Genomic DNA, 20541 nt, shown 5'->3' with positions numbered 1-20541 from the left:
TGTATATGCCCACCCGGACTAGCGCACTATACTATGAATACCGACATCCGCCGAGCCCGCCGACCTTCGTATTACACCGTTTACACCTACAGCACATAGTACCTACCCACCTAGGTATGCACTCTGTACTCTACAGTGCCTTAGGAACTGTCCTGTTACAGTACACAGCCCACACACATTTTCCACCGGGCTCCGCGTTGGGTGGTAACGACGCAGCGACAGCCAAAAGCGGCCGGCAAGCTGCAGCTCTCGGCGAGCTGACTGCTCTCTTCTGTTGTATTTTCTTTGTCGGGGCTCCCGTCCCTGTCATTACAAGTAATGTTTTGGTACAGGGAGATGCAGGAGATACAAGACCATCGCCTCCACGACCGCGGCACGGGGCGCGGCACAGCTATTTTCACCTGCCTGACGAGCGCTTCGTACGGACTACTCCGTAAATCTTTGCGAATGTTCGGCTGTATTAGTACGAGTAGGTATCAATTCAACATTTTATTTTTCTGGAGTAGAAACTTAAGCTGATGCGTACATGTTGCCAGAATGGTAGCAGCAAACCATACCAACGTTCTCGGGGCTTGCCTTGAAAATGCGACAAGCTACACTATCCAGGCCAAAGGTGCTGTTACCGCGAGTCCTGTTCGTATGCGTTTATACACCGCGGCGGCACTGGCGCTCGCCCTTCACCACCTCGTCTTCAGGAAGGGAGAATGGCACTTGAAGGCTCCCATGCTCCTCACAACCTGGCTGGTGTCCTACCCTCTACTGTTAGTCGCAGAGCTGGTTATAGGTGCGAAGAGCTTCGGCGGCAGCGTATCTAACACCCTCTTGACCCTGGGATGCTTCACCATAGTTTCGTTCGCCAGCATTGCTGTGTACAGGCTGTTCTTTCACCGACTGGGAGGCTTTCCTGGGCCGGTGATGGCCAGGGCCACGAAACTTTGGCACGCCAGTCAATGTCTTGAGGGCAAAAACTACCTCGTGCTGGACGAGCTGAATCGGAAATATGGCGACTATGTTCGCACTGGTCAGACTTGCTCTCTGCTTCAGCGTCGATAAGCTGACAATCCATATCAAGGTCCGAACGAAATAACGATTTTTAACCCCGAGGCTCTTTTCAAACTTGACGGGCCGGGCAACAAGACTACCAAATCCGTATGGTATGACTTCCTGATGCCCGACATGGGGGTGACAACCATTCGAAACAAGACGTTTCACGACCAGCGCCGCAAGATCTGGACCCAGGCTTTTTCCGCGAAAGGTGAGCTCCCAACCGCAAAACCGCGGGTCAAACATTCGTCAACGAAGCTCACGCTAGCACAGCCCTCCCATTTTATGAAGACCAAATGGCAGAACATGCCAACAAGCTTGAGAGCTTGATTGGAGCGGCTGCTAAGGATCGAAAGGCTGTCCCTTTCTCCTCGTATGCATACTGGTTTTCTTTCGATGTCATGGGCATGTTCGCCCTGTCCCAGTCGTTTAACATGTTAGATGATGAGAAATGGCATTACGCCGTCAACAACCTGCGACGTGCAATGTCAATCCTCGGTCCTCTATCACCCGTGCCTTGGCTAGGCCAAATTGGCTTCAAGTTCTTGGAAGGCTATTGGATTGTCAAGGATTGGCATTCCATGATGGGATGGTGCAGGGCTCGTATGCAGGACCGGATCAGGGTGAGTAGGGCGCACATCCCAAGCCCGGTAGTTAGATAGTCAGGATCACTAACTAACCGAGCTATGCATCAGATTGACGACGACAACGCTCCAAACGTGGCGGCTTACCTGATAGCCGACGCCAAAAAGAAAGACTCTATAGAAAGCGACCATCATTTGCTTGCAGGAGACACAATTGTGGCCATTGTTGCTGGCAGGTGAGCTAATTTCTCGGAGTATTTGTCTGAATAGTGGTTCCTTGGGACTAACTCGAGAATATAGCGATACTGTGGCGCCGACATTGGTATTTCTGTTCTACGAACTCGCCTTGAACCCATCTCAGGCGGATAAGCTCTACGATGAACTCAAAGACATCGACGTTCATGACCGCGAGGTCCTACAGACACTGCCACACTTAAATGCGCTCATCAATGAGACTTTGCGTATTCACCCAGCCGTACCAACAGGTGGCTACAGGGACACGCCACCAGAGGGCATGACCATCGGCGGCCGCTACATTCCTGGTAACACCACCATCGTAGCTCCGCGTTACACCATCAGCAGATGTGAGTTTCCAGGTGGCCTCCTCCGGGATGATATTTAATAGTACTGACCCCTCGGCTAGTGGAGAGCTGCTACGAACAGGCGGACAAATTCATCCCAGAGCGATGGTACAGCCGGCCCGAGCTGATTAAGGACAGTCGTTCATTCCTTCCTTTTGCTCAAGGTACGTTCGAATACATATATATATATACACGGACATTAAATAACGCAAGCTAATCCATTTTTTCTTTCTCTTGCTATTTAGGTCGCTACACCTGCTTAGGCAAAAATTTAGCCCTTTCCGAGCTGCGAGTCGTTACCGCCCTGCTGGTATCAAAATACCATATTCGCCTGGCGCCCGGGGATGACGGCTCTCGCGTTGAGAAAGACATGCGCGACCAGTTCACAGCGGTGCCCGGCCAGCTTAATCTTGCCTTCGAGAAACGTGTTTGAAGTGCGAACTCTTTCCGGCGTCTTATCTTTTGGGGGGAAGGCGAAAAGGGGCGCTCTTATCTGTTGAAAATTTTAGCGACTTTTTTCCTTGGCCTTCGATTTGGTGAACTTTTTAGCTTTGTATAAGACTATAGCACCTTTTCAATGTGTATGCACTTAGTACTTCAGGCAAATAAGTGCCAACGATGTCGGTCGTTAATTAGGATATAATTATACGTCCTTTACTCTGTAACAAATTCGTGGTCGCTTTCAAAGTTATTGACTACAGTAATATGACTTATATTCTGATTATCGAGCGACTAGGAGAACAATTATTTACCCAAGGTACCAAATACAAGGAATCATACAAAGAAGTTCATCATTTGAAATCCTTCGCCGTTCTTAAATGCCCCATTGTTGACACCAGCGGTCTATCAACGTTTCATCGACGGCCCCCATGTCCGCCATAGTGCGGCTCGCCTTGACACTATTGGCTGTCTCGAACTTGGGCTGCAGCTCGGTCCCATGCGCTGCTGTCTCGGCCAGGTGCTGGAAGAAAGGGAGGATTTTCATGGACGAGGAGGCCTCTTCCTCAGACATGCTCTTCGGGTCAGTGCGAGCCAAGTGATCAACCCACTCGGTCAGAGTCACCTGATTGGCTGTCACGCCTAGCCGCTTGCGCAGAACCTCTACGAATATCGCCCATTCTGACAGATGCGGATTGACGACGTTAAAGATCTTGAGCAGGTCTGCTTCTCCTGCGCCTTCCAAAGATATGGAAGCCTGTTGTCCTTCCTGCGAAAGTGCTAACTCGCAAACGGCCCGAGCCATCAAATCCACCGGCACCCAATCAATGGGCGGGATATCGGTGGGAATCAGCTTGAGCGTCTTTGAGATTGCCGCGAGGGAGGGAATCCACTCGTCCGTAGACCACTTGCTGCCGGTCCCCGTGGAAGGGCCAGCGACCTGGCCGACGCGCAGGATGGTAACGGGGATGCCAGATGCAGCGCTTGCTTTCACCAGGATACGCTCCGATACGTGCTTAGACTGGCCGTAGCCAAGTGGCGACGCGACATCGTAGGACTCGAGGGGCGTCTCGGAGACTGGAGTTGGATATATCGACGCCCACTCCTGCACGGAGGAGATGGACGAGACGAAAATGATGCGCGGTTTCAGCGAGCTATGGCCGGACAAGTCCACCAGGTCGCGGATGCTGTGGAGGTGCTCGACCTTGTACGAGTCGAGCGTCCAGCTGAAATCGACCTTCCAGGCGTTGTGGATGATGATGTGTGCGTTGCGCGACAGCTCGGCGTAGTGGTCGTCGGAGAGCCCCAGCCGTGGCTGGCTAAGCGCGATGGGCATGAAGGATAAACGCGCATCGTCAACGTCGCACGCAAGACCTTTGTCATTAAACGTCTCTCGCATCCTCTCACGCCCGTCTTCGCCGCGGTTCAGGCAGTACAGCTTCGCAACTCGTGGATTGAGCAGGAGTTCCCTCACAATATTCGGTCCCAGCGAGCCTCGCGGGCCTACCAGGACCACGTTGATTCCCTCTGACGGAGGCAGAGTAGTTGCGCCTACAGTCTTCTGCGGTAGGTTTTCCGTGAAATCCTCCACGGCACGCTCCATGCTCTGAGCATCGCGGTTGATGGCCGCATCTGGTACGTCGCGATCGAATATGGTGTCGACGATAACGGATGCGAGCCCGTCAATCGTAGGATGCATGTATATCAGGCGCAGCGACACCGCAAGAACTCTGGCGGACTTCATCTGACTTGCCAGGCCCACTCGGAGTTTTCTGCTGAGGCCGGCTGCACCCAGTGATTCCAAGCCCCGAAGGAAAATGTTGTCGCTGTCCGAAAGCACCACGTCCGGAAGGAATTCCTCGACGCATTTGCGGACGTACTGCTTCACACCGGGCAGAATGAAGGCGTCGATGCCTTGGAGAGCTGTTCCATTCGACTCGGCGTGCGGGAGATCGTCTGCATACGCTGCCTCGATCTCATCCGCGTAAGCTTGGATTGTCAACTTCCGGGCAACGCTGCCCTTGGGTGCGCGTAAGAATGGCCTCTCAGGGCTTGCGACTACCACTTTTGAGCGCTTTATTTGGGCGTAGGTTGGTGCAATGGCGTTCGATTCCTTGACAGAATGCCATATACGATCAATGAAGGCTTCAAGGTTACCGTCATATACGCCAGGTTTGGGTTCCACGATCAACAACGGTTCCGGCTTCCCCTGCCCTGCAATAAGAGCTCCCGATAGCAGAGGATCGCCTTGTATAATGGTTTCCATCTCGAGTGGACGGAGCTTATGACTGCTAGAAAGCACGACGATGTCGTCTACGCGAGAATGGAAGCGCCAGAGGCCTGGCTTCGAAGGATGTGGCATGAAGAGATCGCCTGTCCGCCATGACTTGACGTCTGGAAAGTTGTGCCATAGAGAACGGCGGTTGGCAAACTTCGGATCCTGATGCAACACCATCTCGAAAGCGCCGTCGCCATCAGGCTGCATGTCGGCTTCCTCGAATGGGTTGAGCTCCAGATAAGACCATTCACCGGTCTGTGGAACGAGAAGCTGGACTTGGCCCACCTCTAGTGAGCCATACATCTGACAGACGTCTGTGATTTCGCTCAACTTGTTACCGATAGCTGGGGAGAGCGGACCGCCACCGAAAAGAACGAAATCAAGCTGTTTAGCTTGCTCGGAAGCAACGGGTTCGGCTGACCATTGCTCTATAATGAATGGCGGAACATAGAATGCGCGCACGTGTTGACGCTTCAGAATCTCCGAGAGTAGGTAGCCACTAGGTGGTAGCTGGGTTGGGCCAAAGACGACGGTTGCGCTCGAGGAGAAGATGGGCAGATCAATGTACGCATGAACGCCTGCCAACTGCCATATGTGTCAGACAAATGAGTTACTTCAGATGAGCACTATACAATGGTAATCTCTCCTTACGTGATATGGTGGAAAGCACGAGTAAAATTTCCCCCCTCCTTCAAAGTTGAATTGGGCTGCGTTTTGCGGACGGCGCCCCTCGGGAGCTGGCATGTTCCGGTCATTGTCGGTGACGGCGAATGTACCGTGTGTCATAGTCACAAGCTTGGGGATACCTACGCGGAGTTAGAAGAGGTTTTGAACAAAGAGATAGACAAGTTCGAACCCGTCGAGCCCGAGGAGTGTAGGATAAGGCAGGGCTCATTTTGAGCCTCGTCGAAGCTTTTATCGAACGGATAATGCTTGGTATCATCACGCGTTTGAAGCATCTCATTGAGCGATTGCACGCTCTTTACTATCATGTGAGGCAGACTCTCCTTTAGCGATGTAGCGGCCGGGGCCAGTTCCTCTGCGTAGAAAAGCGCCTTGCAATCTGATGCTACTAGCATGTTTTGATTCTGGGCGACTTGATTCCTCGGTGAAATGAACAGCATCTTGAAGCGTGTTAGTCAATCCATGCATCTCGAGCGGTACGACCAAAAAGTGGTGTTCATGCCTTGTATCTGCATTTCACGGCCGCCAGGAACATCACGGCATAGCGAATGTCTGCTGGCCCAATGTAAGCTATCGCGTTGAGGCTGCCCACGCCCAATGTACTCTCGAGCCACCATGACAGACTGTCTACGATAGATGCCAGTTTGGCCATGGTGACATCTTGAAACCCATCTGACAAGTCTGCGGCGGATTTGGGTATAGAGGCATACACGCGGCTGGGTTCAGTTCGTGCATAGTGATCAACGACCTGAGGAAGCAGTCGTTTCCCGAATTCTACCGAATGCTCTGTCATGTTTAAAATTCGCTCGAGATTTGGTTGAACTATGAAAGAGAACAAAAGCTCGCTGGTGTTAGAGATTTTTGAAGTAGGTTACTGGAGTAAGTAGGCTATTGGTTCATGGAAGGGATTAATGGGCACTGCTACGTAGGTAGGTAGGGTTTAGTTGTCTTGTCAGTAGAGGAATTACACTGCTAAATAACCTAGAAACCGTTTGTCAGCTGTACGTATAAACTTAGCGTTCACAAGCCGAAAGCGATACGCGCTGGATCTGAGGTAGTGCATGTACGAGTATATTAAGCAGGTGCATGCAGGCGGCGAGCATCGGTCTGTCTTCGTGGAAACCCGCAACGGCAGTCTGGGCTTCGAGGGCTTCCTTGCTAATACTTACAGGGTAACCGTGGTGTGCTTCGTGTCGCCTATCCACATCCACTTGCGGAGTACAGAGATAGGGGACACGGTAAAATATAGTTCTTCCTTTTTACCAAATCCCTACTCTAAATTTAATTACTTGATTAAGCCCAGTCGGCGGAGGCTACCTTTTATTATTACTAGTATACTTTTATATAGTTCTTTATCTAGCCCTACTAGTAAAACTTATATTAGCCTATTTTCTCTCTGTATCTAAGTCTCCAAGCAGTTCGTACGCAATCTGTGTCGAGCTTTAACTGTTATAAATCTACCTGGCTTCTTTGTATAATTAAATAATTTATTTGTAACATTATTATTTGTAGTTGTAGTGTAACTTGTATACAAAGTGCAAAATTAGCTTTTTGCTGCTCGTTTCAAGTTGCGTTATGGTGTCCCCTCACCCAAGACGTTGCGCGTTCTTGTGTTGGGGTTGGGGAGGGGAGGGATTGCCAACCGAATGGAAGGCGATAATGCGATGCAACGCCAGTCGATAGGAAGAAACCACGAAGGTTAGATTGCACGTGGATGGGGCCAGCATTCGGTATTAATATTCGATACTCGGTGGCCAGGGGTGCGCATCTGGCAGGGAATCAACTCCTATGAGAGCGATGCGACCACAGAGACGAACTGAGACTAATAACAGAGTGCCTCGTAGAGTCTCCGGAGCAGGTCTTGACTTAGTTAGGCATGGCATCCTACGGCGCTCCGACTCCCGGCTAGCGCCCGTTGGACAACATCTAACTTTAACCTGATCGGTGGGAGAATCCGGTAATATGCTACACAACATACGCATCCGCATCCGCAGGCGCATACGTCGTGCAACGGCACTGTGATGATTTGGGCGCTGACCCATGCTAGCCTGCGGAAGGATCGTTACTCGAATGAATATTACTCGGACTTGCCATAGTCCGAGGCGAGAGGATCAGTTTAGACGGTTGAGTGAGAGTGGGCGCTGCTTGCGACTGCGCCGCTGTATTCAGTATTCAGTTTTATGGATGCCATGCCATGCCATGCGGGTGAGCTTGCCTCTAGGGTAGGATCGCCAGATCGAAGTCTCCCTGTACCTATGGAGGACCCCGGAAATAGTACAAGTGTCAGTGTCACGGTATGCGCTGTGCTCGTGTAAGATCGCGCCGTCGCAGGCGGGTCACATCGCCGCCGGAGGGATCGTGACGGGAGCATGGAAGGAGCGTCGAGGGAAAATACTCCGTCCCCTCCCTAGGAAAAACGTACCTTCTGCAGACCATAATGTGACCATGTACAAGTAGATACGGTTCATTAGGGCTAGGCTGGATTGGAGTGCTGCGCTTCGCAGCACCGCACCAAGACCGCCCTCCTATATGTGTTCCCGTCCTCTATCTACCGATGTTATCTCAGGCTATGGGCCGTACTCTTCTTTCGACTCGTCCATCCTTTTACTCTAATCCAACAATTCGGTCTTTTGTTGTCCCACAGATGGCTGGTGATCCGCTACCTTCGGGTGGCATCGCCATCATTGTGGTGAATACGGTTTTCCTCGTCCTCGCCTTCGTAGCGGTCATTGCCCGCTTTTATGCCCGGTACCTTCAGCGGAAGCAGATCGCCACCGATGACTACCTCATTGTCGCGGGCCTGGTATGTCCATCTATCTTGCCTGGCAACCGCCGCATCTCGATTCTCGGCCCAGACCCGCTAACTGTTCTACTCTACTAGTTCTTTACTGTTGCAACTGTCGGCATTGGTTATTCGCGTACGTTACCTCGTGGATTTTCCAAGTAACTCATGATCTGACTCTTGTGGAATAGTTGTCCTCGATGGCGGTGCTGGGCGTCACATGGAAGATGCCACGCCAGAACAGATAGCCATGGCGCTGAAGGTATGCATCTCTCGTTTCGACGGCAATAATTACATAGGAAGGGGCTAATGAACTCAGCTTTTTGTTCCTGCCCCGCTCTTATGGGCAATCGCAACCACATTCGTCAAGCTCTCCATTTTGTTCTTCTACATCAGCATTTTCACAATGCCAAGATTACGCAGCGCTGTCTACGTCGTCATTGCCGTTTCAGTTGCCCTTGTAGTCGTCGTCATCTTGGAATCGTTCTTGTTATGTCGGCCGTTCGAATATACCTGGAACAGAACAATCCCTGGCGTTTGCGGTGACACACAAAAGGCTTACCTCTCCGTCGCCATTGTCAACCTGGCTATCGATCTAAGCATCGTAGCTCTGCCAATGCCGGTCCTCTGGAGCCTGAAAATGGCCAAGAAGAAGAAGATGGCCATCAGCGCCATTCTGTGCCTTGGTTTGTGGTGAGTCCTGAGACCTCCCCTCGCCCCTAGACAAGATATTGACCGTCTTAAAGCATCTGCGCCATTACCGCTGCTCGCATCCAGTCTGTCCTCAACCTAGACCCAATGGACTTTACCTACACCGTGGTTGAAGACACTATTTTTGGAGGTTTGGAGCTTGAACTAGGTATCATCAATGCTTGCTTGCCTATATTACGACCTTTGTTCAGCAAGGCTTTCGGATCAAACTCCGCCTTGGCCAGTATATGGACCAGGAAGACAGAGAATGACAGTACAGACAAGAGCAAGACGAACTGGAGCAGCCAAAAGGAGTCGAAGAGGTTCCACCGCTTGAATGATGACACCTACCCGCTTACTGATTTGACGACGACGACCATCTACGCTAACAATGACGTGGAAAGCCAAGTTGAGCAAGGTCGTGATGTTATGATCAAGAAGGATGTTCATGTATACACGACCAATAGTCATCCAATGGGTCGTTGATAGAAAAGATTTGCAGCGACGCGTTGTTGGAAAACCTAGCGTTGGGTTATGTATGACGCTCCTATGGTATCTGTGTCTATGTATAAAATAATGAAGTAATGGATCTATTAAGTTATTGGTCATGGGGTTGAGTGCTAGGTTTGGGATTGATTGTGTCCGCTGAAGGATAAGGAACATTAGTAAGGTCTATGTAGGCCATTTTCGTGGCAGAAGAAGAAAGTCCTATGTAATAGAGACAAGGAAAAGGTTATGTTTTATACAGAGCGGCCGAAGTAGTCAAATATGGTAAAATATTAAAGTATAACAAATAATCTCTAAATACCTCAGTGTAATACATATACACATACATAAGCTAGGTTGTATATGACGAATATAAACAAAGGGTGCTCAATAGTAAGAATAACTCCTTTAACTAGAATTATAAGTATAAAGGTATTAAGCTAAAAAGAAAATAGAAGAAAAGAGAGTTTAGCCTTAAAAGGGGCCTGAGGGGTATTGAAAATATGTATATAGATAAGTATTTCTAAGTCAGGATTAGTATAAGCATGTTCTATATAACTACTTACAAGGCCTTTGTACCGTTATAATTAGATTAATTGTCCTAATCTATACTTTTGGTTACCCTTACTTTAACTATATCTACTTATAGTTACTATAGCGGGGCAGCCACAGCCACTGCACGCTACTTTTGTTTTGCCTCTAAAATGTATCAGTTAATGAACGTTGATAAGAGGGACCAGCCGGGCTTTAGAGCTCCTGACCCTAACTCTCATTTACATACAAGTATGCAGACATGCAGGCATAGGAGCCAGTTATTTGGACTTTTGCAGATACATACGAATAAACCGAATTGCAGTACATGATTTAATTGTTGGATCTTGTGGCCATTAGTCCTCCTGAAAGCTACCACCTGGGTGCGCCTTGAATAGTCACTCCCGAGAACACTGAACTATGGTTCGGACTTTTTTTCTGCCACATAAAGACCTGACGATACGACGACAACGCGACAACGCGACCACCTCTGAATTACCTACATACAGTCTCACAAAGTGGCCTCCTGACCAGTGATCTTGTTGGTTGTTATGCACATTTCCTCCTAGTATCCATAAAAGTCCTTCCTGCTCCTCTGCATTACTACCTTGGCTTATTCGTTGACCTATAGTCATAACAAAGATCCACCGAGGAGTTGTACGTGGTGCCCTCTACAAAGCTAGCAGTATTACACTGCTAGAGCCAAAATTTAGTCAACGGCGAAGCTGTACAACGATACGAACACAGAATAGAGAATCGCCACGAGGCCTCCTCGGCTACGGAAACAAGACAACCACCGTCAAATCAAAGAAATAGCATCTCTCTACGATACTCGAGTACTGTCTACGGACCTCCTCTTGCCGCGATATGAATGCTTCTCGAGTAGATTAGAATTCTCACCCCTACTTTTGCTCCGACTATGATTTTTCCTCTCTCTACGACTCTAGATAATAAGACACGAAGAAGGAGGAGGGGAGAGAAGAGAGCTACATTGATTTTTTTTAGGTATATCCCCACTGTCTCCTGGAATACACGGCAGGATATTTAAGGGAGCTCGAAATAGGCTACCAGTCCATTAATATTGGCTAGTAAAGTCCCTAATATGGCCTTGAACTCCGATTTCTTTCGTTTTTGCCTACTGACGAGTATACATAGAACTACTATCGACCTGATCTCTTCTAAGGAAGAGGCCGTTCTACTATAGTCTTCGACGTACACAGACAGGACATGAAAAGGAATAATCAATCAATCAATCAATCAATCAAAGACCCATCGATAGATGGCCACGTGATGCATAGAGCTGGTATTTGCCCTCATAAATCAGCGACCAAACCCGCCGGATTCAGCAGCTCAAACACCACGTCCTCGACTCCATGTGCAAAGAATGTATAGGGGGTCAGGTAACTAAGCGAATGACCTTGATAATCTATACTGAATCTTGCCCTCACTAGAGTCCATTTCTGTCTTTGGACCTGAGCAGTCGCTGCTCTAACCTGAGCCGAACCCTGAGCACGCTAATATGTCAGCTGGATTATACTCAGTGTGATCCTCTACTCAGGTTACTCACTTATTTTCCTAGTTCTCCCTTCTAGCTAATTATAATCTATTTTACCACTTGGTTCTGTAGTACGAAAACTGTTAATAATACACGACTATATTCAGGGGGACGAAGTCGACTCCCAGGAACCTAAACAGGATCTCTCTAAAAAATACATCGTTCAATCTTAAAGCAGATCCTAGAGGGTAATTCACGTAACCTAAGTAAGTAAGGACAAAATCGCGTCTTGCAACCAGCTTAGCTTTTCTCTTTAGTTAAAAATGCTCTTAGTTTTGCTCCGTCCATATTATAGTTATACCCTACTACAGTGTTTTATACCAAAACCTAAACTAACGCTCCTCCCTATATAGCGAGAAACCCACTGTGCGAGAAAAACAATAGGTACTCTAAATTTAAGTATCTCAAATTTTTTGCGTATATCGATATTTCCTACATCTCTATACAGGTCGTGTTCCGTGGCCACTATCAAACACTTTAAACCTACTAGAACATCTCAAAACTTTTTTATACTTCTCCCACGGCACCGCAAGTCTCCAGCCTTGAATGCCTTATTCCCAATCTCCTTTAACTCGGTTACTATACAAGCATAGCCCTATTCATACAACTGCCCAACATGGCTATTTGGGAAATCCTCATATGGGTCGCCTATTGAGTCTATTGCTTTCTACCGTTTTGTGACGTTTGTTTCCCGTCGACTTATTACTTTTCACAGGTTGACCCTACTTCTCAGGCCGATTCTTAAGCGCTGACGGTACGTTGTCTATGGTACTGATCCCCAACTTCTCCGTCTCCCACGCTATTAATGCTACAGAAGAAGATAAAGTATAAGGATTATCGGCACCCAAGGCTAGCGTCAGCGAACTTACACATTCCTCCATCAATTCGATAGCCTCTGCAAGTCGACCCTGCTGCGCTTTCAATGTAAAGGCAAGACTAGCCATGCTAGTCAACGTGCCTATATGTTCCTTCCCTAGTACTCTCCTTCTTGCCTCTATCACTCGCACAAATAGCTCCTCAGCCTCCTTCCATTGGCCTTGATAACTATACGTCCCCGCCAGATTGTATATACTAGTCAGTGTGTCTGGATGTTCCTCTCCCAGTATTCTCTTCCTCGTCTCTATCACTTGTACCTGTAGTACCTTCACCTCCTTCCATCGCCCTTGATGTATATACATTAATACAAGATTGTTTATACTAATCAATGTAGAAAAATGTTCCTCCCCTAATACTCTCTTTTTTGTCTCTATCGCTTGTATAAACAGCTCCTCTGCCTCTTTCCATCGGCCTTGATCCCTGTACCCTGACGCAAGGTTGCTTATAGCTATTAATGTATCTGGATGCTCTTCGCCAAGAACTCTTAGACTTATCTCCATGTTTTGCATCTCTAATCTTAACGCTTCCTTCCATTGGCCTTGCTTCCTATATATTAACGCTAGGTTGTTCATAGTAGTTAAAGAATCTGGATGCTCCTCGCCAAATAACCCTATACGCGTCTTCATAACTCGTGTAAACAACTGCTTAGCCTCATTCCATCGGCCTTGACTCGTATATGACGACGCAAGATCATTTATACTAGTTAGTGTTTCTGGATGTTCCTCCCCTAATACTCTTTTTCTTATTTCCAATACTACTATGTTTAGCCCCTCGGCCTCCTTCCATCGGCGTTGATTTATATAAGTCGCTGCCAAATTGTTTATACTAGTCAGTGTATCTGGGTGCTCCTTGCCAAGTATCTTTATACTCCTCTTCACCGCTTGTACTTCTAGTACCTCAGCTTCCTTCCATCGCCCTTGATCTCTATACATGGACGCAAGATTATCTATACTATTTAATGTAAAAGAATGCTCCTCGCCAAGTACTCTAAGACTTATCTTCAACGCTCGCGTCATTAACTTCTCCGCATCCTTCCATCGCCCTTGACTTTTATATGTCAAAGCCAAATTGGCTATGCTAGTAAGTGTAAGAGGATGGCCTTCACCAACCACCCTCTCAAAAACATCCATCACTCGTACTTCTAGCTCCTCTGCCTCCTTCCTTCGGCCTTGATTTGTATATGTTGTCGCCAGATTCCCTATTCTAATCAGTGTGTTTGGATGCTCCTCGCCAAGCACTCTCTTGTCTCTCTGCACCATCTCTAGGAAATATACTTCAGCCTCATCGTATCGTCCATCCCTAAGCAGGCTTATAGCACACTTCGATATGAGTTCAGTGTTGGCTTCATTACCTTCTCCAATGAGACCAGATTTAAGCGCATAACTAGCATGCGGTAGCAGCCTTCTCCATTTGCTTCGGTTCTCATGGTTATCATCTGGGAACATGTCAAGCAGACGTGTGATGGCCGCTTCGGTCCACATAGCCAGAAGCGAATCCTGACTTTGAAGCCAATTTCGTGTTGTACGGTGCACTAGTTCGTGGAGATCGATTGCCGATGCAGCCGGTCGTTTTACAATCATTGAATAGGCAGTGAGCGTGCCTATCGCAGTTATTCCCTTCTCGCGCGACGGGCCCACAGGTAAAAGAGACTGCGGAATATCTTTTCGGTCTATACAAGCCATGAATAACATGTAATCAGCTGCCAACATATTGCAGCGGCGGATCTGCTCGAATGAGATGAGCCACGTCGTGGCTACCGGATGCTTTGCTCTGTCGTATCGCCCTGCATCCTCAAATCCCTCGCAAAGAAGTTCAATTGTCTCCTCTTGTTGTGCTAAAAGTGACCGATATTCCTTAAGCGCTATATCATTTGCATTAATATAGGCTGCTGCCAGCGCGATAGCTAGCGGGAGGTACGAGAGCTCCTTAAGCAAGATGTCCGCCTCTCCCTGGTCATTCATCAGACTCCGGTAGATGAGGCTCCTCATCAGCCTCTGAGCTATGTCAGGATCTCTATCTGGTACTTCTACAATATCCGATACAAGTTGTATGGCGGTTTCTCGCTCGCACGTTGTAAAAATGATACGTCCATTCTCAGAATTTGGCAGGTACTCCATCATAGTAGATCCAGACTCACTGGTCCACATACTACAATCGCCCACGTTATCGTATATGAGGAGCCATTGCCCTGCACTTTCTGTGCTTAAGTGACGTTGTACGAGCCTCTTGATATCTGCCTTTTCATTATCCCAACCAGCAATGTTAAGTTGTCGAGCAATTTGTTCGTACGTTTGATGAAGGTTCTCCATATTTATCGCCGGGATCCAGAAAACAGAACAGTTGTACTTTTGTTTTGTTCTGTACGCTAGCTCGAGTGCTAACTGCGTTTTACCGATTCCGCTCGTTCCTGTGATTGCGACCTTTGTATACGCATCAACGAAAAGCTTTCCTTCTATCTCGTCAAGTTGTGATTCACGGCCGGTGAATTGGTTGTTCCGCTCGAATGGTATAAAGAACGGAGTAGTGTCTGCTGTACCCTCGCCCACCACCCTCAGTAGTTTGTTTACTGCATTCTCCTTTCCTTCGCCATAGATGAGCTGCATTTTGACATCGAAGATTCCCAGAAGGCAGTATGCACCATCTTCTGGTTCAGTTGTTTGACGGCTGTCCGCCCACGCCCTTCGCTCGGCTATAGTGAAGTTATTAAGAGGGTGGCCCTGTAAAGCCTTGATTGGAATACCAGTAATCTCGTGGATCTCCTGTTCCAGAGATTGTTTATCGCCAAGTCGCTGATGTTCTGTGAAGAATTCGACCGACGCTGGAGTAATGAGCTCTTGAAGCGTCCAGCCTCGAGTAAACCATCTGTTAGAATATAGGAGTTATGGGAGTTCCCCTGGCCGGCTGGTCAAGCCACTTAGGCACCCCACTTGGCAYATCTCCACCACAAAGGAGAAATGAGATATGTGTACTCGCGATGAGCCGAATACACGGATATCATCGCATCCCATACTAATTAGTATGGCACATGATGATGGAGGCCCTGGGAAGCCATTCGGATACCATCGGTATTATTTCCTTGAGTCACCTGATTGATCACCTGACCCCATACATTCATTTGCCTATATATGTGAGGATTTCACCCTATAGTATTAGGCTTCTTAATCAATTCAATTACCCCATTCCATGACCCATTCTGACCAATCAATTACCTGTATTAAGTGTACCAATTTGGGTCCCATTAATCAACACCATCTGTTCTTCCGGAACGATTCTCCCAATATGCTCTGGTCTAAATGTGCTGCCCCATTGATGGATGGAATGTCGGATAGCAACACGTAGCATTTATCTGCATTCCGATACCACCTAAACATAGAATTAATCGCCTTAGAGAGTTCTTCGAGGTTCCATTTATCGATGCAGCATGTGTCCACCCAGAAGTATTTTAGATGGTCACGGGCCGCTTGTTCGCCGCAAAACAGGATCTTCTGGTAGCCGGTCTTGCTCTTTTCAGTTCCATTTACTAAGTCTTCGAAGGTGACCTCGCCATCGCCCCAAGTGTGTGAAAGAATAGCATACGGTGGGATGGCGCTGCCGTAGAACGACCAGGTCAGCCTTCCAGTTTCCGATTCGATATGTAGAAGTCGCATCACTTCGTCAGGGAAGGTAAATTATGGTCACAAGAGTTGATGTAGGCAAAATCTCCTCGCTAAAGGTAGATATGCAAAGGATAAAACCGCGGTCTATGGTGTTGGGCTGAACAGGGTGCGCTTTTGAGGCTCTGCAAATCAAGCTGTCGGACAAGATACAGCCTCACCATCACGTGTACTGCAACTCGTGACGACCAATGTCGTCCCTAGTATTGGGGCAGAATCCCAATAACCAATCAGATGATTAGTACAATATAAGGGAAATTCATTTGTATTGTTCGCTATAACAGAGTAAAAACCCTATAAGATTCCTAGAGCTCACTGTTTAAGGGTACTAGCTATATATGTCCTTATACTTAATATCTGAGGCCATAGAGATTTCAACAGAAGACTGGTTTCCCTTATAGTTTTATCTTAAGCAGCTTTCTCTTCTCATAATTAATTCAAGATAATATAGTTATAATTGCTCGTACATCCGCTACGCGTGCTTTTGTTAAATTTTGTCTATTGCTGCTAATGTCTTTTCTATGGATTTTATACCTACCTCGCTTCCTTCTCACAATATTTAAAGTTAGTATAATATAGACTATAGGAATACTGTAGATTGATATCTTATTAGCTGAATTAGATTAAGGTTTAATGATTTTTTTTAGTTTACTCGAAGTTCTATTAGGCTAAATTTGTATACGTTATATAAAAGTAGTTTAAGCAATAGTAGTATAACTCGGACTACTTTGCCTTCAAGTATAAATAAGGCATATATACGATCTCGTAGTATCTTAAAGTATCCTACTTTAGATGTAACTACTTCAAGGTGTATTATTTCATACCGATGTAATCGCAATTGTAGTACTTCGAATCTATTAATAATTTCCGGGTATAGCTACTCAACTACAGGGTGGTTGAGTTGTAGAGTGAGGGCTAAGTTGAGCCCCAAGGCACTAACGTTGGGAACGGGGCAAAATTCGGCTCCCTAGCGCCGGCGTATCCATTTTGCTGGTGCTTGACTTACGTTGGGCGGTGGGGGGCTGTTTGGGCTCCTTGGGAGCCGACTTGGTCCCCTGAATACAATCCTGTAAAGTTGACAACTTTTATGCGGCAGAGTTAAATAGGAAGTTAATCGCGATTGGTCAATAAAAAGTAGAGCAGGAACGTGACTGCCTGAGCAGATGGTGAGGCGAGGAATTAATGCGCAGTCGTGGTACCTATAGATAGGTACCTTGGCAATCGGTTGACCCTATCCTTGGCTTCCCTCTCAGTGCTATATGGCTGTTACTGGTACAAATATGAGACATCAACTCTAATTCGAGAGAGCTTCCTCGCGCTCTCCATCACCAGCCTCATACTCACCGCGTCGCTATCAACGAAGCGCGCGCTATCGTGTTTTAGCCCTCGAATATTTGAGACACGGCGGAATTGTGGTCGTAAAGAGACGCGCGCTTCTCGACACTCTCAAAGTGTCCCTAAATTAACGCCATCCTTCCTGCCCAAACTTTTCTTTTCGAAGAACGCCTTGTGAAATGGTAATTTCCACCATGGAGTCCCCGCAGCACAGGGCTGAAGGTTCGGCCAACAAGATCGACATTTACCTGCAGGGTTCAAGAATCCTGGGTATGACCACGTTAACTGTCACCGCCGCGTACGTAAAAACAGGCATCGGCATCGACCACATGCATTTAATTGCATTTAATTGTGGTTTATCAAAGCTTGTGCCTAGCTCTGACCATCGACTATTGTAAAAACTCCGCCCCTATTTTAGCAGCGAGGACCGGACCGCCCCTTGGCCGAATGCTCCCTAGTCGTCGGCTGAGGCTTGAAATATCGGCATCGCGATCGTGTGTGTGGTATTGAACGGCTGGCGCCTCTCCACGTCCAGAGAACTCTCCATGTTCTACGGAGACCACCAGCAGGAGACATGAAGCAGTTGAAGTGGGCAAGCTTTGCGCCCGGCGACCACTGTGATCACGCCACTGTACGGAGTGCGTACCTAAGTAGGTAGAGTACTTTCCGCAGCAGCCTTTTTATACTCTTCTACGGCCTTGTCGCAGGATCACAAATTGCAGAAAGTATCCGCTAGCTGTCAGCCCGCAGACAAAGCCACCAGCCATGTCTCATTCTGTGGTAGATTGGCGGCTCTCAAAATATCGATCAGAAACAACTTCAAACAAGCTTGTCTTACACGTGTCGATTCGTCGAATAATGCTCTTATGATTTTAAAATCCTGCATGCAAGTGTTTGTCTTGGCTTTCTTTTGCAGCCTATTAGTACGAAGTATTTTCTACACAAAATAGACGTAGCAGACGCAGCCTTCTTGGGGGGTAATATGTACCCAAGGTGGCCGCCAGGGGAGGCGGTCAAAGCGCGGAAAAGTGTACGGAGTAGGGGTTATAGGGGGGCTGAAGGCTTTGGCGGACTAACAACTCAATTGGGGCTCTTGGTCCATAAAGGGCTGGCCATACTGTGTTTGACTGGTTGCGACAATTCTTTTCTCTTGGAGTGCAATTTTAGGGGCCATGGCCAAGAGTCGGGATGCTTCGAGTCCCTACTGTCCCTCCCGTTCATCGCGATGTCTACAGCCCTACTGTTTTGTCAGTTTCTCTCCATACATGGGTAGATTTCCCTCCCTGCTGCGGCCAAGAGGCTCAGTAATGGCAGTATGCCTATGAGGCTGACTAGAACTCCGAGGAGGTCCTCCTACTCTCAACTGCGTATTTTATCTATATTACATCCCCTAATTTGCCTTTGGGACTTTCAATTGTCTTTGCCATAGCACCTACATTCGTTGCCATTCCGCATTAGTTAATTGCACATAAGTCACTCTTTTATTTTCATCTGACGGAACGCTCGTCAACATGCTCGGCTTTAATATCCCAGCTACCGTAGCCTCCTGTGCTCTACGTAATCAAACTGTCAAATGTCCATTCTCCCTCTACAATGTTACTGTACTTGGCGAGGCCCATAGGCTTGCACCAAATAACGATATCACGGGCAGCACTGTAAGAGCCAGGCTTTTACTTGCAACTTCCCCCATCGCAGTCTCTAATGTCTCCACCAGATCTTCAAGGCATTCATTGGAAGTGCCTGCGCATCACTCATCGTTTCCCTCTGTCTCATCATCGACAAAGTTGTACTCCACTTCTATGACAAACACTCCGATGAAGAATCTAGATTACATCACCGCTTCTACCTTCAAGCCCTCAACAGTGTCACCACCTTGATTCACACAATCAGCGACCAGGCATTTGTGGCATGCTTAGCACTCCTCTTCACGCTCAGTCAACAAGCCTGCACAATATCCGCGTACCACTACAATCTCGTCTGCCTTATGCTGGTTATGGGCATAGTCACGCACCTCAACACTCTCGTCTCCGTGCCGGATTTCTTCACCAAAGGCAAGATCGTTGCTACATACCGGGTTATCCTCATCATCATTCAGATGGCCCTTACAGGAGTTGCTCTCTCAGCACGTCACCACACGAGTTTTCCACTAGACCCGAGCGGATTAGCTGCTTTACCTGCCGCCTGTTTTGCCAACGCGAACGCTGGAGACGGCTTGGGATTTGCAGGTATCATCGACGTGGGAGCGAATGTCACAGCCGGAATCGGGTCCAACTCTACGTCCAACTCTACATCGACCACAGGCACAGAATCAGCTACAAAGGGGATGGGGATCTATATTACACTCATGGTGTTCGGATTCTTCGCTTTGCTAATTCTTATTGGTGATTGGATTGAGGAAGCCTTTGCCAATCGCAAACACAAATTCCGATGGTTTAGTATCTTCATCTCGGTTGCAAGTTTAATTGCTAGCATAGTCATTGTATTCTACGCGCTTGCGCAGTACAATGCTCTTGTTAACGGCATGGAAATCCCCAAGTGGTACAAGACGACCATTGAAGACAAGTGGACATTCTCGCAGTATATGCCTGTCATTCTGTTAGCGAGTGCTTCTATTCCTCTTTTTAAGGCCCTAACAGGTATGTGTAATATGCCTTGCTCGGCGGCTTTTAGCTCAAGCACATGTGCTAACAATAATCAGATTCACTCCTTGGTCTCAGCGGTCGACGCTTTGAGGTTGGGGTTAACAAGCTTGTTAAAGGGGCAGGAGCTGTTAAATATAGCGCGCAGACGGCCGGATACCAGTTGCCTGGATACTAGCCATACGGAAGGATTCTAGATCAATGATTGGTGGTTGAGGTATGCGGGACAGGCTGCAGGCCTATCGCCAACATCGGCTCGAGCACGATTTACCAACATTATCTAGGCCCAATATCCTTCTCTCGTTTCTGAGTTATTGTTGTGACACACAGTCAGCAACACAGCCTTTATTTTCATCTGTACTATCCTTGAGCGAAGATTTCTTAC

At 47.8% G+C, this 20541-nt stretch overlaps 5 protein-coding genes across 5 annotated transcripts; 3 read left to right on the top strand and 2 right to left on the bottom strand.

The window, feature by feature from the left end:
* Positions 1–537: 537 nt before the first annotated feature.
* BP5553_01320 (Uncharacterized protein) lies at positions 538–2642 on the top strand (the record flags this gene model as incomplete). The annotated part of the gene is made up of 7 exons (XM_032009943.1): positions 538–1021; positions 1073–1255; positions 1318–1667; positions 1740–1864; positions 1929–2212; positions 2272–2373; positions 2473–2642. 7 exons carry the CDS (start codon positions 538–540, stop codon positions 2640–2642), a joined length of 1698 nt encoding a protein of 565 aa, XP_031873997.1.
* Positions 2643–3023: 381 nt separating this feature from the next.
* BP5553_01319 (uncharacterized protein) lies at positions 3024–6402 on the bottom strand (the record flags this gene model as incomplete). The annotated part of the gene is made up of 4 exons (XM_032009942.1): positions 3024–5510; positions 5577–5731; positions 5782–6049; positions 6130–6402. 4 exons carry the CDS (start codon positions 6400–6402, stop codon positions 3024–3026), a joined length of 3183 nt encoding a protein of 1060 aa, XP_031873996.1.
* A 1851-nt stretch (positions 6403–8253) lies between these two features.
* BP5553_01318 (Uncharacterized protein) lies at positions 8254–9567 on the top strand (the record flags this gene model as incomplete). Its single annotated transcript, XM_032009941.1, has 5 exons — positions 8254–8412; positions 8491–8527; positions 8583–8653; positions 8711–9084; positions 9138–9567. 5 exons carry the CDS (start codon positions 8254–8256, stop codon positions 9565–9567), a joined length of 1071 nt encoding a protein of 356 aa, XP_031873995.1.
* Positions 9568–12375: 2808 nt separating this feature from the next.
* Positions 12376–16176, bottom strand: BP5553_01317 (Uncharacterized protein; the record flags this gene model as incomplete). Its single annotated transcript, XM_032009940.1, has 2 exons — positions 12376–15377; positions 15777–16176. 2 exons carry the CDS (start codon positions 16174–16176, stop codon positions 12376–12378), a joined length of 3402 nt encoding a protein of 1133 aa, XP_031873994.1.
* Positions 16177–19028: 2852 nt separating this feature from the next.
* BP5553_01316 (uncharacterized protein) lies at positions 19029–20334 on the top strand (the record flags this gene model as incomplete). The annotated part of the gene is made up of 3 exons (XM_032009939.1): positions 19029–19172; positions 19232–20153; positions 20216–20334. 3 exons carry the CDS (start codon positions 19029–19031, stop codon positions 20332–20334), a joined length of 1185 nt encoding a protein of 394 aa, XP_031873993.1.
* Positions 20335–20541: the final 207 nt, after the last annotated feature.

Source organism: Venustampulla echinocandica (assembly GCF_003357145.1).
Source record: "Venustampulla echinocandica strain BP 5553 chromosome Unknown scaffold_0, whole genome shotgun sequence".
NCBI classification, from domain to species: Eukaryota; Fungi; Ascomycota; class Leotiomycetes; order Helotiales; family Pleuroascaceae; genus Venustampulla; species Venustampulla echinocandica.
The sequence above is the reverse complement of the archived record's forward strand: the minus strand, read 5'-3'. Positions and strand labels throughout refer to the sequence as shown.